Source organism: Blennius ocellaris (assembly GCF_963422515.1).
Source record: "Blennius ocellaris genome assembly, chromosome: 7".
NCBI lineage: Eukaryota > Metazoa > Chordata > Actinopteri > Blenniiformes > Blenniidae > Blennius > Blennius ocellaris.
The window spans coordinates 23,137,730-23,152,297 of NC_137656.1; the positions used below are offsets into that span (position 1 = coordinate 23,137,730).

At 44.1% G+C, this 14,568-nt stretch overlaps 1 protein-coding gene across 1 annotated transcript; it reads left to right on the forward strand.

Annotated features, from left to right (window-relative positions):
- Nucleotides 1–8,822: 8,822 nt before the first annotated feature.
- ccdc92 (coiled-coil domain containing 92) lies at nt 8,823–13,093 on the forward strand (the record flags this gene model as incomplete). The annotated part of the gene is made up of 3 exons (XM_080500125.1): nt 8,823–8,958; nt 9,421–9,462; nt 12,285–13,093. The coding sequence occupies 3 exons, from the start codon at nt 8,823–8,825 to the stop codon at nt 13,091–13,093; spliced, it is 987 nt and encodes a 328-aa protein (XP_080356251.1).
- Between the last annotated feature and the right edge of the window lie 1,475 nt (nt 13,094–14,568).

The following is a 14,568-nucleotide window of genomic DNA, read 5'->3' on the forward strand; positions in this document are numbered from 1 at the left end:
CTATGAATGATACATTCAAGACTGTCTTTTTTGGGCAGACAAAAAAAAAAAAACATCTTGGAAAATTAAATTAGGTTTTCAGTGTTTTAAAGACATTCTGCCTTGCCAACCTCAATATAATAACTGTAAAACTATTACAACCTGAGAAGTGTTGGTATTGGCAGCTTGTCAGAGCAGGGCCAGTTAAACACAGCCACTGGAGACGAGGCCGCCATGTGCTTACATTTCATTTGCAATTCAATGACAAGGACTGGCACTATCTGTCCATAATCCAGCAACGATGCTCAGGAGACTCGTTGTGCGATTTATTTTTGATCGGCATCGATGTGGGATCGATGCCAAGGAGTTTCAACAAAAGCCCAACAGTTCGCACTCATTGCTTTTCCATCAATGTAACGTAAGAGGTTTTTGGGCCGGCGTCCAACGCCTTTGCCACCGTCAAAAGGAATGTATTTCCTCGCTTTCTTTGTTGAAATAAAAAAAAAAATAACATAAAAAAAAATACCTGAAAAATCAATTTGGTAATGAATTGCGGACATATTTACGAGTGCTGCCAGATTGTTAAAGGAAATCCCACTGGGGGCTCCTCGGGTGGGAGAGAGGCTTTTGGTGGGATTGTGTGAAGGACATTTCTCAGCTGGATTCCGCCCAGCGCCGGCTCTCCTGCAGGCAAAGGCCAAAAAAACAACAACTATGGACCAGTTAGAGTCACAGGAGGAGACCAAAGTCACTCCTGCTTGTTTTATTTGGTTACTTCCTCTCAATGAGCTACTTTACTACCTGTTGTGATATATGGAGGTCTCTCGCAGTGTGCAAGTAAAACAAATCAAACGTGGAAGGTAGCCGTCCGTCTCTGTTGGGGGGTAATTTTCATTTTTTTGTTTTTTTACCTCACTCTTGCTGGTGTGAGGATAACTTACCTCATCCCAAACTGGTTGCTTTCTGCAGACGGCTGGGAGGTGTGCCAAACTCACCAGAAATAAAGAAATAATTGAATCCCTATCGCAAACAAGTCAAATCCAGGGAGAGATTAAAGGCTGCTTCCGGATAATAACGTTTCTAGTGGGGGGGACAATATTTCCATTTAGTCCACACTATATTTTCTTTTTTGCTGCATGCGAGACTCGTTTTAAGGTCAGGTATGAAAATTGATGCTTTTGTTTTTGGTTTGTATCGTTTTACGCAGTAGCTATGTCACCGAGGAATTCCTCTGGCCAGAAATAATTTAAAGTGATATCTGGGGTCAGTAATGAAAAGGCTACTGTTTCCTCGGTTTTTCTGCCCCAGACGAGAAAACTCACAAGATTGCTGATATTACCTCAGATTAAACAAAACAATGAACACACATTACAGTCCCCTTAAATACATAGCATTTTGGAAATAATGAAATGTGTAGGTTTGAATGGAATATACTTTATAATTGTGTCACTCAGCTTGTATAAGTAGTACAAAGAAGTGTTGAGACAAACTGCAATGCATTTCTTTGATTTGTGGGGGAAAAGACAACAGAAATAATCAGAAACTGGAATACTAATATTGAACCCATTTATAAATGCATCATCCTCTCAATGAGGACGTTGCACCACATCACTAATATGGGTGATATCTTTTGATTCAACTACTTTCCATAAGGTGGTGGTGAAGTTTTGAATTCAGTACTTTATTTTTTATTTTTTTTACTGACTGCAGACAGTAGTTCTTCAATATTAGGCAATAATGTCAAAACGTATTTAGGTTTTTCACCAACTTCCTTATTACCTAAATATCTGCACATTGAAATAACTCTACGGCAAAAATAACTCAACTGCCCATGGTGTTTATTAATACAGAACTATTTGTTTTCCATTGTACATTCAAAACAAAGATAGTTTTCACAACTTCCATGTCTTCTTTCCATTTGCTCTCAAAATTGTCTTTTTGTGTCTATTTGTTTCCCAAACAGTGACAAGAAATTTCCAATTTCATTGCAAACAGCATTGTGATATGAGCTTGTAAAATCGGTTTATGTGACCATCTTTGTTATCTCCCAATGCGTGCCAATGGAGAAAAGTAGAAAAGTAACGTGTGCGCTTGTATTGCAGGACAACACCGCCATCTGCTGTCCAGCGGCTGTACGACGCCGAGCGACTGCGGTCAAGCCAGCCCGCAAGTTTCAAAAGGGACGTGAGCCGCACGGTGGCTGTCGGCTGCTGTCAATACTCAAATATGAAGTGCACTATGTCCGCTAACTGATTTCAAAATAAAAGCTCAAATTACGTCGCCAATAATTGATTAGAATTTTCTCAAGAATTATTTATTCAAGGTAAAAAAAAATAAATCAAAAAAACGACTTAACTAAGGTGAATTCAAATAATGTATGGATGGAATTCAAATATTCTTTTCAATATGATATTAAGTTAAACTTCTATTTTAACAATATGATGTTGAATTTCAAAATAAAAATCCATTTCATGCTGAGAATTTGATGAGTTGCCCGGGTTGCAACTCAGCTAACATTAAAGAATTCTTATGTGGCATTCAAAATACAAGAACTTTGAAAATGGGGGAATCTTTCATCTTTAAAGCTCTTTGATTTTGAAATGACAAATCAGAATTTCCTAATACAAACTGAGTGTTATCCTGGGATGGATTACTATCACTGTGATGTGGAATGATTTCATAGCAACTTGGAGTTTTGGAATTAATCCACCTTGAATTCAGGCCGTTCTGTTTCGTGTTTGGTAATATTCTAATTTTCCAAAGTGTTTCATTTTGAAATGACACTTTAGAATTCCTCAATATTAACTGAGTGGTATCCTGGGATAGTCTACTATCACTGTGGTGTGGAATGACCTCATCACAAGTAGGAACCTTGTAGTTGTTCCAACTTGAAATCAGGTGAACTGATGTAGTGTTCGGTCAATTTTCAATTTTTAAAGTTATTTTAATTTGAAATGACACATCAGAAGTTCCTTCTATTAATTGAGTGGTATCCTGGGATGATCGACTAAATCAGTGTTTTTCAACCTTTTTTGAGCCAAGGCACACTTTTTTCTTTGGAAAAATCTGGAGGCACACCACCAGCCGAAAATTTTTAAATGTGTAACTCTGTAGCCGCTATTAACAATATAAAGTCATTCTCATCAAAGTTTTATCAACAGGAATCAAATAAATACAGAAAAAAAGTATTTCCCAATTTCTTTTTTTTATTTTTACTCCCTCAGTGTGAAACCTGGACCTGATGGATGAAGAGCTGAGATCCTGGTTCACATTCTTCCTTTTCAAAAACTTCTCCATCACTGTCACTGACACAGTACTTTGATACAAGATGGGAGCAGGAGGTGGTGGTGATTAACCAGACTGGTCTGTTAAATTTCCATTTCACCGGAAACGTTCTGTGCTGCCATCTAGTGGCGAAGAGTATTGTAGCATCACGGAGTTGGTCGCTGCAGGGCATGATGGGAGTTCAGGTTATGTGTTGCTGGAGGTTATTGAGGGTTATTGTTGGGGTTGTTGTGTGTGTTGGTTTGTGCTTGTGTTGTGTTTTTGTTCCTCGGTTCAGATAGTTAATTATTTCGTCTAGTTTGGTTTGGTTTGTTGGATGTTGGTATACAACCATGAGTGAATGTGTTGTGTGGAATGTGAGCATGTTATCAAGTTCTAATTGTAATTTTACATTTCAAAACTAAAAGCCCCTGGTGGTCAGTTGGCAGGATAGAGATTTGACTTAGTGCATTACTTCTTTGCTCGCCAGTCACCACACCATTAATACTAAATTACTCTGCACACTGCTCTCACAGCTGACAGCGGCTGCTAGAGTAAATGTTTTATCAGAAAAAATTTAAATTTGGACCTGACTATATCTCGAGGAGCGGCACAGTGGTTGGAAAACACTGCTTTAATGTATTTCATTCACTGTGATTGGTGTTAACAAATGATTGGTGTCACCAAATGTCAGGTGTGGATTTTTTTAATGTGAATTTGACAGGGGAGAAAAATACATTTTGTAAATGCAGGAAAGATGGTTAGTAGAAATGTCTGAGATGTGAAAACTTGACTGAATTGAGTGTGGGTTGAGGAATGAGATCTCCTGTGTTGGGACATATAATTGCTTGGTGTCACCAATATGAAAAATTCATTTACAGAAGGTTGCGTTGTATGGTGGTCACCTTTATCTAGTCTTTATCTAGTTTTGGTTAAGTTTAAAGAAGGCAGCGCTTTTTAGCTGCACGTATCGCTTAACTCATGTTTATTGAAGCCGTGTTGACTCAGTTTAACTACAGAGCTACAGTTTATATTTTCTCGACAAACACTGTTGGGTTGTTTATATTACAAGTTGTAGTTCAGTATTTCGTCTAGTTTGGTTTGGTTTGTTGGATGTTGGTGTGCAACCATGAGTGAGAAATGTGTTGTGTGGAGTCTGATCCTGTTATGAAGTTACGGTTGCTATCTTCATGTCAAAGTAAAAGCTCCTGGTGTTCAGCTGGCAGAATAGAATTTCAACTGATACACGGCACAGTGGTTGATAAACACTGGACTAAATCAATAAGACAACTCATCAAATGCTTAGTGTCAATTGGATTTTATTCTGAAATACCTCATATTGTAAGTTTTACTTAATAGCATATTGAAAAGATATATTTGAATTCCATTCAGTCATTATTTAAATTAACTTCTACTAACCACTTTTTCGCTTGAACAAATCATTCTCGAGAAGTGTTCTCGATTAATGGTGACGTGATTGAAGCTTTTATTTTAAAATCAATTAGCGGACATAGTACAGTGCACATTTGATCTCTGACAGAAGCCGCCAGCCGCGTTACGGCCTCACTTGACTTGTTTGTTGAAGCTGCAGGACGGCTTGACCGAAGTGTTTAACGCACGTCCAGTGTGGAGAAGGTGGGGATGAGTCGCGTCACGCGCCGTCTCTAGGTGGCGTGAGCGCGCCGCCCTGAACAGGTGACAACTCTCTGTTGCTATGGTGATGACGCTGGTGACTGCAAACAGCCACAGCCGCACGTTCCCTAATAGGCGCTACGTCCTCACGTTAAAGCCGAACCAGGTTGGTAACATCCACTTGAGTCGCTTATATTGCACTTAAAAAAAAAAAATTGTGAGTGTGACATTGTGAGTCTACATTTATCTTGAACCAGTGAGATATAATCGAGCTCGCGCGCTCCCAGGTGATCAGAGTCGGCTCGTGGTTTCCCGTCATGCACCGCTTTATTTTTGTCTCGTCGCTGTGGGAGATGGGAGGAAAGTGACACACAGCCGCCCTCCGCCGCGAGCCGACAGAGGCGAAGCCCCCCTCACCGCAGCATCCTCCTCCCCCCTCCCCAGGCATGCCCCGCAACCCGGAATAAGCCCACCCGGCGCGGCGCGGCGCGGCCTGCCTGCTTCACATCCATTCACGGGCGTTTCAGTGACGAATTGGAGGGTGCTGCGTATTTTTAGCCGGTAAGGTAAGCTCTCCCCCCCCGGGCGGATAACGTGTAGCCACGCTAGCTGCTCAGCTAGGCTAGCATCCATACAAATGTCAACCCTCGCGAGGGGTTTTTAGCTCCTTCATGGCAGGATTCCCTCAATATAAAGTCGCGTTTGTCAAATTCTGAATATTACAATACACACGTCAGATCGTCATCGTCTCGTTTTGCGGACGTTGGTGATCCATTTCCGAGAGGCATCCACTCAAGCAAGTCGACATCTAAAAGGTTGAAGCTTTTTTTTGTCTTGTTTTCATTGTTATTTTATATATATATATATAATTATTTGTTGTGTATTTCCTTCTCAAACACGAGATGCGCAGAGCAGCTGGTCTAGCGGAGTTAAATGTTGAATTATGAAGAGAAGCTCCATGTTGTTCCATGTAGCCTCGATTGTTTCTTGGTGAAGTTGGTGGGTTCAGGACAGAGGGGCTGTTTACTGCAGTTCCTCAGACTGTGGACAGCTCCTCCCCGGACACAGCGAGGACAGGCTTGGCTTTGTGATGACCCGAGGAGACGCAGTGATGGCATCCTGACACGACTTCACATCTCACCACCACAACAACAACAACAACAGCAGCAACCGTGATGTTCTGAAGGCAGCTCAACAGGCCTTGAGGTTTGACGTCTTGTATTTGGAAATAAAAGAACACGCAGGTGAAGTTGAGACGGCTGGTGTGAAGAGCTTGCAGTGAGGCTGGTGGGGCGGGGGGGGGGGGGGTCGGTGATGTTGTGGCCCCGGCAGCAGCCGCTCCATGTCGGCTGCTGTCCGCAATGCAGGTGCTGAAATACAAAGTGTCGAGCGTCCCTGTCGACTCGCTCTTACACTGTTTAAGACGGCGTGCTTTTTGTCATGCGTATATACCCTTTCTGTCTTCAGCTTTACTTTATCTATTTATCTTTATTAATTATATATGATAATCTCAGCTGATTTTTTTTCCAGCCAGTTTCTTAAAATACAAATAAAGCCACGGGGAGAGTAGCAGTAGTTGGCAGTGTTGCAGGGATGCAGCTTCATTACAGGGAGTGACTGCTAAGCTGTTGTTGTGGCTCAGGATGGGAGCTACTTGCTAATGTTTCATGCTGCTGCAGTTCATTGATTATTTATATTCTCTGTATGAGGAAACACTAGTTGGTGAGCACACAGGACAGCAAGGACACACTGCAAAAGCCTCCTTATTTATCTTTCATTGCTTTTATTGCCGGTCTGCAATTCCTCTGTACTCTCATCTTTTGTGTCGGAGTCTCCTCCATGTGATGGTATGAGCCACGCTGATATTGGAGTTGGCTGAGGTCATGTCTTTGCCAGTGGAGAGCTATTCTAGGAAAGAGCTTGGATGAGAGATATGCTTGCAGCGCAGGGTTTACCGGAAGGACTCCACATTACTCATCAATAATAGATTATCTCCTCTGCCTGTATGACACACCACTGGCTGTGTTTGTGATTACTACTAGGCTCTGCTTGAGTTATAACTTGCTTCTTCTTTATTTTCCCTCTCTAAGTCATGAGAAAAAACAAAAAAAAAATGGGAGAGCAGGTCCAGCCGGGTGTCAAGGGATTTATTATTCATGTAAAGTGAGCTGATGATGTAAGAGCAAGAAGCTGTGGGATGTTTTATTGAAGCGCTCTCATGCACACAGTAAGAGGTTTTCTCTGCACTCGCGCAATGGAGTTTTGGAAGAATCAATGTGCTCCCAACCCTCCGTCCCGTACGGCTGTCTGGAACGGGTCCGAGGTTGGGATTGAGCAATCTTTTCTGTCTTTGGTTTTGCTGGTGGAGATCAGGACAGTGAGTGAGGGCCGGGCTCAGGGCGACCGGGCGAGGCAGGAAAACAGACACAAGACTGACATGCCACACCCAGTTTCATTGTAACGCCTGTCAATACGCTCAGTGGTGTTTGATTTGATCACCGCTGCTTCAGTTGTGTTAATGGATTTGTGCTGATGATGATTGGATTGCGCTTTTACAAGTAGATTAATTACATTTACCTTTGATTTCACAGGTGTAGGATTGTCAAAAGAATGAACTATGAGGTATCGATTCTGCCCTTTTCTTTATCTGTCAGTTCCTCATGGGTCTGAGGTGCTGATGTTACAGATGTGTGACACTCTGCTAAGTCTTGTTTTTGATTGGCCGGCAATACTGAAGAAGTCCAGGAGGCTTCAATAATCATACTAAGTGCTCACAAAGGTTCATTTCTCTGCTTCCTGGTAGTCTGCTGGTCGTCACTAGAAAAGCAGTTGGAAACCATAACATTATTTTATTTATTTTTTTACCCAAACTATAAGCTGTGATCGTTCACTTGTTCAGAGACTTAATTTGTGGTCTTTTGAATCCTTAATCACTGATTTTTTTTATTATTTTCTTATGAGAAAGTCTTACTGGCATAACCAATGGGTCAATATGGACAAATAATAAAAGCTGCAAACAAAAGCAATCTGCTCAGTATTTGAAATTAGACCCGTTTGCAGCAACTAGCAGACAGTTTTAACAGATCAATCAACAGTAAAGTAAAACCAAAGGAGGAAAAACCGTGAAGACAATCTTCTTCACTGGTCACTTCTGAGAGGAGAAACTTGATCGACCAGCAGAAAACGCTCTGCTGTTTCTTAGTGTTGTTCAAAATATTTCATTACTTGACTCTATTGATCTTGAAAAATAGCAATCATCAAATATATAATAGTAGTTTCACATTTCCTCCAAAGGAAAAAAACACAGAAGATTTTGTTCTTTATATTGAAATAATTTTATGATTTGGTGCAAAATAGGCTAAATTTAAACTGTGATTCCCTCGAGGCAGCTCAGCCTGAATGAAGAGCTTCTGAATAAAAACCCAAACTAACTCCACGGTATGTTTCTATCTCATCTGATAAACTTCCACTCACCGTACGATCCAGGCTCTTATGAATGCTACAATGTGACATTTTATCTTTCCTCTCCTCAGTCTCATTCCAGTACTGACCAAAGCGGGTTAATGATTTCCTTTATAATGCGGCTGTGCTTTTAAATCCATGTCGGAGCCGAGTTTCTCCAGTGGACGGACAGTTTGGTTTGTCGTCCAGAGCGGAGTGTTGGCGCTGAGACGGAGCAAAGCTGGAGCCCGTCCCGAAACCCAGATGTTTGTAGGTGAAAGGCTGTGAAGTGGCGGCCAGACTGCTCGATGAGTTGATTTCTCTCTCTCTCTCTCTCTCTCTCTCTCTCTCTCTCTCTCTCTCTCCTCTCTCTCTCTCTCTCTCTGTCTCTCTCTCTCCTCTCTCCTCTCTTCTCTCTCTCTCTCTCCTTTCTCTCCCCGTCCTCCTTTTCTGTCGTCGCAGTCTGGAGGTTTGCAAGGCCAGTGTGCGTCCGAACATAATCCGCCATGGCGTCGGCAAACGTTACACTGGAAAATCAGCTGCACAGCGCCCAGAAGAACCTGCTCTTCCTCCAGCAGGACCACGCCAACACGCTGAAGGGGCTTCACGCCGAGATCCGCCGGTTGCAGCAGCAATGCACAGGTGAGCCGTTCTAAGCCATTGTGTTGTCACTGAATCCAAGACGACAACTAGATGTACAATCAAAATGGACATTGGAGATCAAAAGTGAGCTTGATGCTAAAACTAAACCTTGCGACTTATAGGAAATGCACTTAAGCCTTACTGGATACACCCAGTTGAACCTGTATTGATTTCACTCCCAGGAATAGCTCTGCTCCACCACACAGGGAAGAATATACACACGTCCTCCCAGCAGAACAGGACAGAGTGCCATTTCGCCCTGATTTCCTGTATCCTGTTGCCAACCCGTTTTCTGAAGCTCATATATAACTCTCACTAATCCCACGGAATAAATAATCCTCCATATGGAACGCACCCACGTGCTTTTTTTCCTGAATGATGCCGCACCGCTCACCAGTCAGCCGCTGTTTGACAGCCGTCCCGTTCCAACCCCATGCCTCTCTTCTCTTTGTTTTTTCACAGACCTGACATATGAGCTCACAGTGAGAAGCTCTGATCCCTCAGGTAAGCTTCTATCACACCGGCTCATACTCACACACATCTGCTATTCAAGGCCTGGTATCATCACATCACATCAATATTCATTTGTTACAGGATAGTTATTAGGGCTGATGTTTATTGACTTTTCTTTTTCTTTTTTTTAAATACTGTCAGCTTTATTCCTGTGGATTTATCCAGAATTAGCTTTTGTGACATGAGAAGTGAAACCAGATGCTGCGATGAATAAGAGCTTAAAAGTGCATCACGATTTTTTATTTTTTTTCCCCTCCGCGTTTTGAGAGAACGTTACTCTGTGGGCCACATTAAATTGAAAAAGCAGGATTACGGTGAGTCAAAATCCCAAGAATAAAGATGACATGTGGATAATTGAAAAAACTAAATGTCAGAAAAATGGTTGAACTGTTAATAAAGTTAGAATGTCAGAAATCAAAAGCAAAGTTTGAAGTCTGAGTGTTTAAGAGGGAATTAAAAAATAGAAATGTCACAGAGAAGGTATGAAGACAAAATGACAATCAGTTGTTCAGGATGTTGATAAGGAAATAACGTTGAAAACCAATTCAGTGGATGGTGTCTTATGTTCAAGGCTGGGTTCTTCTGGGGAAGTTTGACTTGCTTATATCATCACTAAAACCTAAACTGAAATATATTGTAATGAACTGCTGGTTCATTCTGTTCACCTTCAATTCTACAAATCATATTTATTTTCTACATTGGAGGATTTCATTGGAACATTTTAAAATACTTATCTGCAGTAGTTAGAATGTGTATTACAGTTACTGTTACAGTGTATGAAAGGAACAGAGGAGTTGGTTAATGTCTTTTTAGAGGATAGGAAGAAAGTTAAAAACTATAAAATGATACATAAATATAACCAGATGTGCCAACACACTGCAACTGCAGTTCGGGAAAGTAGAAACTATAAAAGAAGACTCTACTTTTACAGAATTTCTATTTCATAATTCTTTTTTGTTTTTGTTTTTGTTTTTGTTTTTGTTTTTTAATTATGACATTCTAAAGCGAGAGTAAAGTTGACTTTGTACTTTCGATGTGTTGAAATATTTATGGCCTCATTTGCAGCCAGTTTGCTCCCTTTGGTCTGATGTGATTCTTGGCTTCTCTCTTTATACTACTGAGCCTGGAACTTGATTCTTAAAACCTTGAAAAGAATGCAGACGGCAGCACCATACTATTTTTCTCATTGAAGAAAAAAATCTTTAAATCATTCCATGCAGTGGTGAAAATACAGAGCGGCATCTGAAGCACACCAGACGTTCCCGGAGCGCAGTTTTAAATCTGTTTTTGCTGAGGTCAGTCGACAGAAGACTGTGTCTCCTGGGGACAAAGTTCAAGCCAGGACGCGTTGCAGTGTGGGACTGGCCGCCGCTCATTAGCGCTCACGGGGCCCGCTGCCAAATGCCCAGAAGAAAACCAAGACCGTGACGACGAGCCACGTCGCTGGTCCGACTCGTCTCCACAGTGCAGTCAGGGAGGCCGAGTACAATTTAATTTATTCACCGCCTGCCGATTGACCTCACTGCCGCGTGCAGCTGGACCGCGGGTTACGCGTCGCCAGGATCGCCATATGTTGCAGGCAGACCCAGATCAATACCGCTAAACCCTCCAGTTAGAACCACTATCATGTTAGAAAGGGACATCTCGGAGATTGGAGTGCAGGAAATGAGATTATGTGTCACAGCGCTAATGCACAGCCTGCAGCCTGCTCAGCGGAGCAGAGCTCAGCTGGGGTCAACATGCACCACCACCACCACCACCACCACCACCCCCCGTCAGGACTTGCTCATCCTGTCGAGCATCTCTGGACTCGATAGGAGAGAATTAATCTGAAATATTAAATCATCATATATAGGCTCCGGTGCCTCATGACCCTAAACAGGATATAGTTAAATACATTAGATGTATGTTTCTGTGTAATGCGATCATGTGTAGGTTGTAGTTGGGTGGGGTTGCCCCCCCCCCCCGGTGGAGGTCGGACCAGAGCCTGTCTGCAATAGATGTAACGTGAAACTAGTGCTTCCTGCCCACTGCAGGTCTGTCTCTGTACCGTCTCTCTACTGTCTCTACTGTCTCTACTGTGTCTACTGTCTCTGTACCGTCTCTCTACTGTCTCTCTACTGTCTCCACTGTCTCTGTACCGTCTCTCTACTGTCTCTACTGTCTCCACTGTCTCTGTACCGTCTCTGTACCGTCTCTCTACTGTCTCTACTGTCTCCACTGTCTCTGTACCCTCTCTGTACCGTCTCTCTACTGTCTCTGTACCCTCTCTGTACCGTCTCTCTACTGTCTCTACTGTCTCCACTGTCTCTGTACCGTCTCTGTACCGTCTCTCTACTGTCTCTACTGTCTCTACTGTCTCTGTACCGTCTCTACTGTCTCTACTGTCTCTGTACCATCTCTCTACTGTCTCTACTGTCTCCACTGTCTCCACTGTCTCTGTACCGTCTCTACTGTCTCTACTGTCTCTGTACCGTCTCTACTGTCTCTACTGTCTCTGTACCATCTCTCTACTGTCTCTACTGTCTCCACTGTCTCCACTGTCTCTGTACCGTCTCTGTAGGATTTTTTTGGCCAAACACACTCTCCAGCTGACTCTGGCTATATGTTCAGCCAGATGAACGCCAGGAAATGCCAGATCGCTTAATGACACGGATTATCTTGAGGACCATCAGCCTTGTTTATACCAGTTCTAATATTCATAAATCATGTTTTTCTTACCATTCACAATCTTTACTGGCCAAAACTAATTGTGGCAAATAAAAGGCTGGTTGTTGTCGCCTTTCGCTTCACTGTGTTTATTGGTTGTGCAGACAGCAGCGAGATCCGTTGCAAGGAGCTGCAGAGGAGATGTGAGGAGCTGGAGGCGCAGCTGAAGAAGAAGGAGGAGGAGAACACAGAGCTCCTCAGGGACCTGGAGCAGAAGAACGCCATGATCTCGGTGCTGGAAAACACCATCAAGGAGAGGGAGAAGAAGTACCTGGAGGAGCTGAAGATGAAGAGCCACAAGCTGGCGGTTCTGTCCGGGGAGCTGGAGCAGCGAGCCAGCACCATCGCTTACCTCACCTCGCAGCTGCACGCCACAAAGAAGAAGCTGCTGGCCGGCAGCTCGTCCGAGGCCAGCCCCAACGTCAGCCCCGTCACCTCCTACAAGCCCACGCCGCCCCCGACCAAGGACCGGCAGCCCGAGACGCCGCGCCGCCGCATGAAGAAGAGCCTCTCCCAGCCGCTCCACCCGGAGCTCACGGAGGTGTACCGCCTGGGCTCCGACAGCAGGCGGCTGGTTCTCCGGGAGGCGGTGGACGCCATGCCCGACCCCACGCCCTTCCTGCAGGCCGGCAGAGAGTCCCCCGAGCTGCAGGCGGTCCGCGAGCGGCCCCCGGTCATACCGCCCATCACCTCGGAGCGCTCCCCCATCCCCCCCCTGGGCGCCACGGCCAGCCCTCGCCACAGCCCCGCCCGGGACCGTCAGTACAGGGCCCACGTGGGCGTGGCCCACCGCATCCCGCACGGCACCCTCCCGCTGGCGCCGCCGCACGCCGAGCTGGAGACGCTGGCCGTGGACCAGGTGAACGAGGAGAAGGTGGTACGGAAGAGGTCGGAGGCCGACAGGACAGTTTAACACTGTGAAGCCCATATGCACACAAACACACACACACACCTACTGGACACACACCTACTGGACACACACCTACTGTACACACACACACCTACTGGACACACACACACTTACTGGATACACACACACACCTACTGTACACACACACACACACCTACTGGATACACACACACACCTACTGAATACACACATCTACTGAATACACACATTTACTGGATACACACACACACCTACTGAATACACACATCTACTGAATACACACACATTTACTGGATACACACACACACCTACTGAATACACACATCTACTGAATACACACATCTACTGGATACACACACATTTACTGGATACACACACCTACTGTACACACACACCTACTGGACACACACACACTTACTGGATACACACACCTACTGGATACACACACAGCTACTGTATGCACACACACTTACTGGATACACACACATGTACTATACACACACACCTACTGGATACGCACACACCTACTGGATACACACACACACCTACTGTATACACACACACCTACTGGATACACACACCTACTGGATACACACACAGACCTACTGGATACACACACCTACTATATACACACACACCTACTGTACACACACACCTACTGGATACACACACACCTACTGGATACACACACACACCTACTGGATACACACACACGCCTTCTGTATACACACACCTACTGGATACACACACGTACTGGATACACACACACCTACTGGATACACACACACCTACTGTATACACACACACCTACTGTACACACACACACCTTCTGTATACACACACACCTACTGTACACACACACCTACTGGATACACACACACCTACTGTACACACACACGCCTTCTGTATACACACACACCTACTGTATACACACACACCTTCTGTATACACACACACCTACTGTACACACACACCTGTATACACACACACCTACTGTACACACACACACCTGTATACACACACACCTACTGGATACACACACACCTACTGTATACACACACACCTGTATACACACACACCTACTGGATACACACACACCTACTGTATACACACACACCTACTGTACACACACACACTTGTATACACACACACCTACTGGATACACACACACCTACTGTATACACACACACCTGTATACACACACACCTACTGGATACACACACACCTACTGTACACACACACCTACTGTACACACACACACCTGTATACACACACACCTACTGGATACACACATACCTACTGTATACACACACACACACACACACACACGACAGGAACCAGGGCGGCGCCTGAAACACTGTGCAGTTCGCTTTTCACGCAACTCCGCAATCGAGAAGTACAAAACTCTTCATTTCGTTTGTTGTATCTCATGAGGACTTTTGTTTGTTTGTTTGTTTTTCCTGACGCCCGGTAGGAAACGGACTACTGTGAAGCATGCC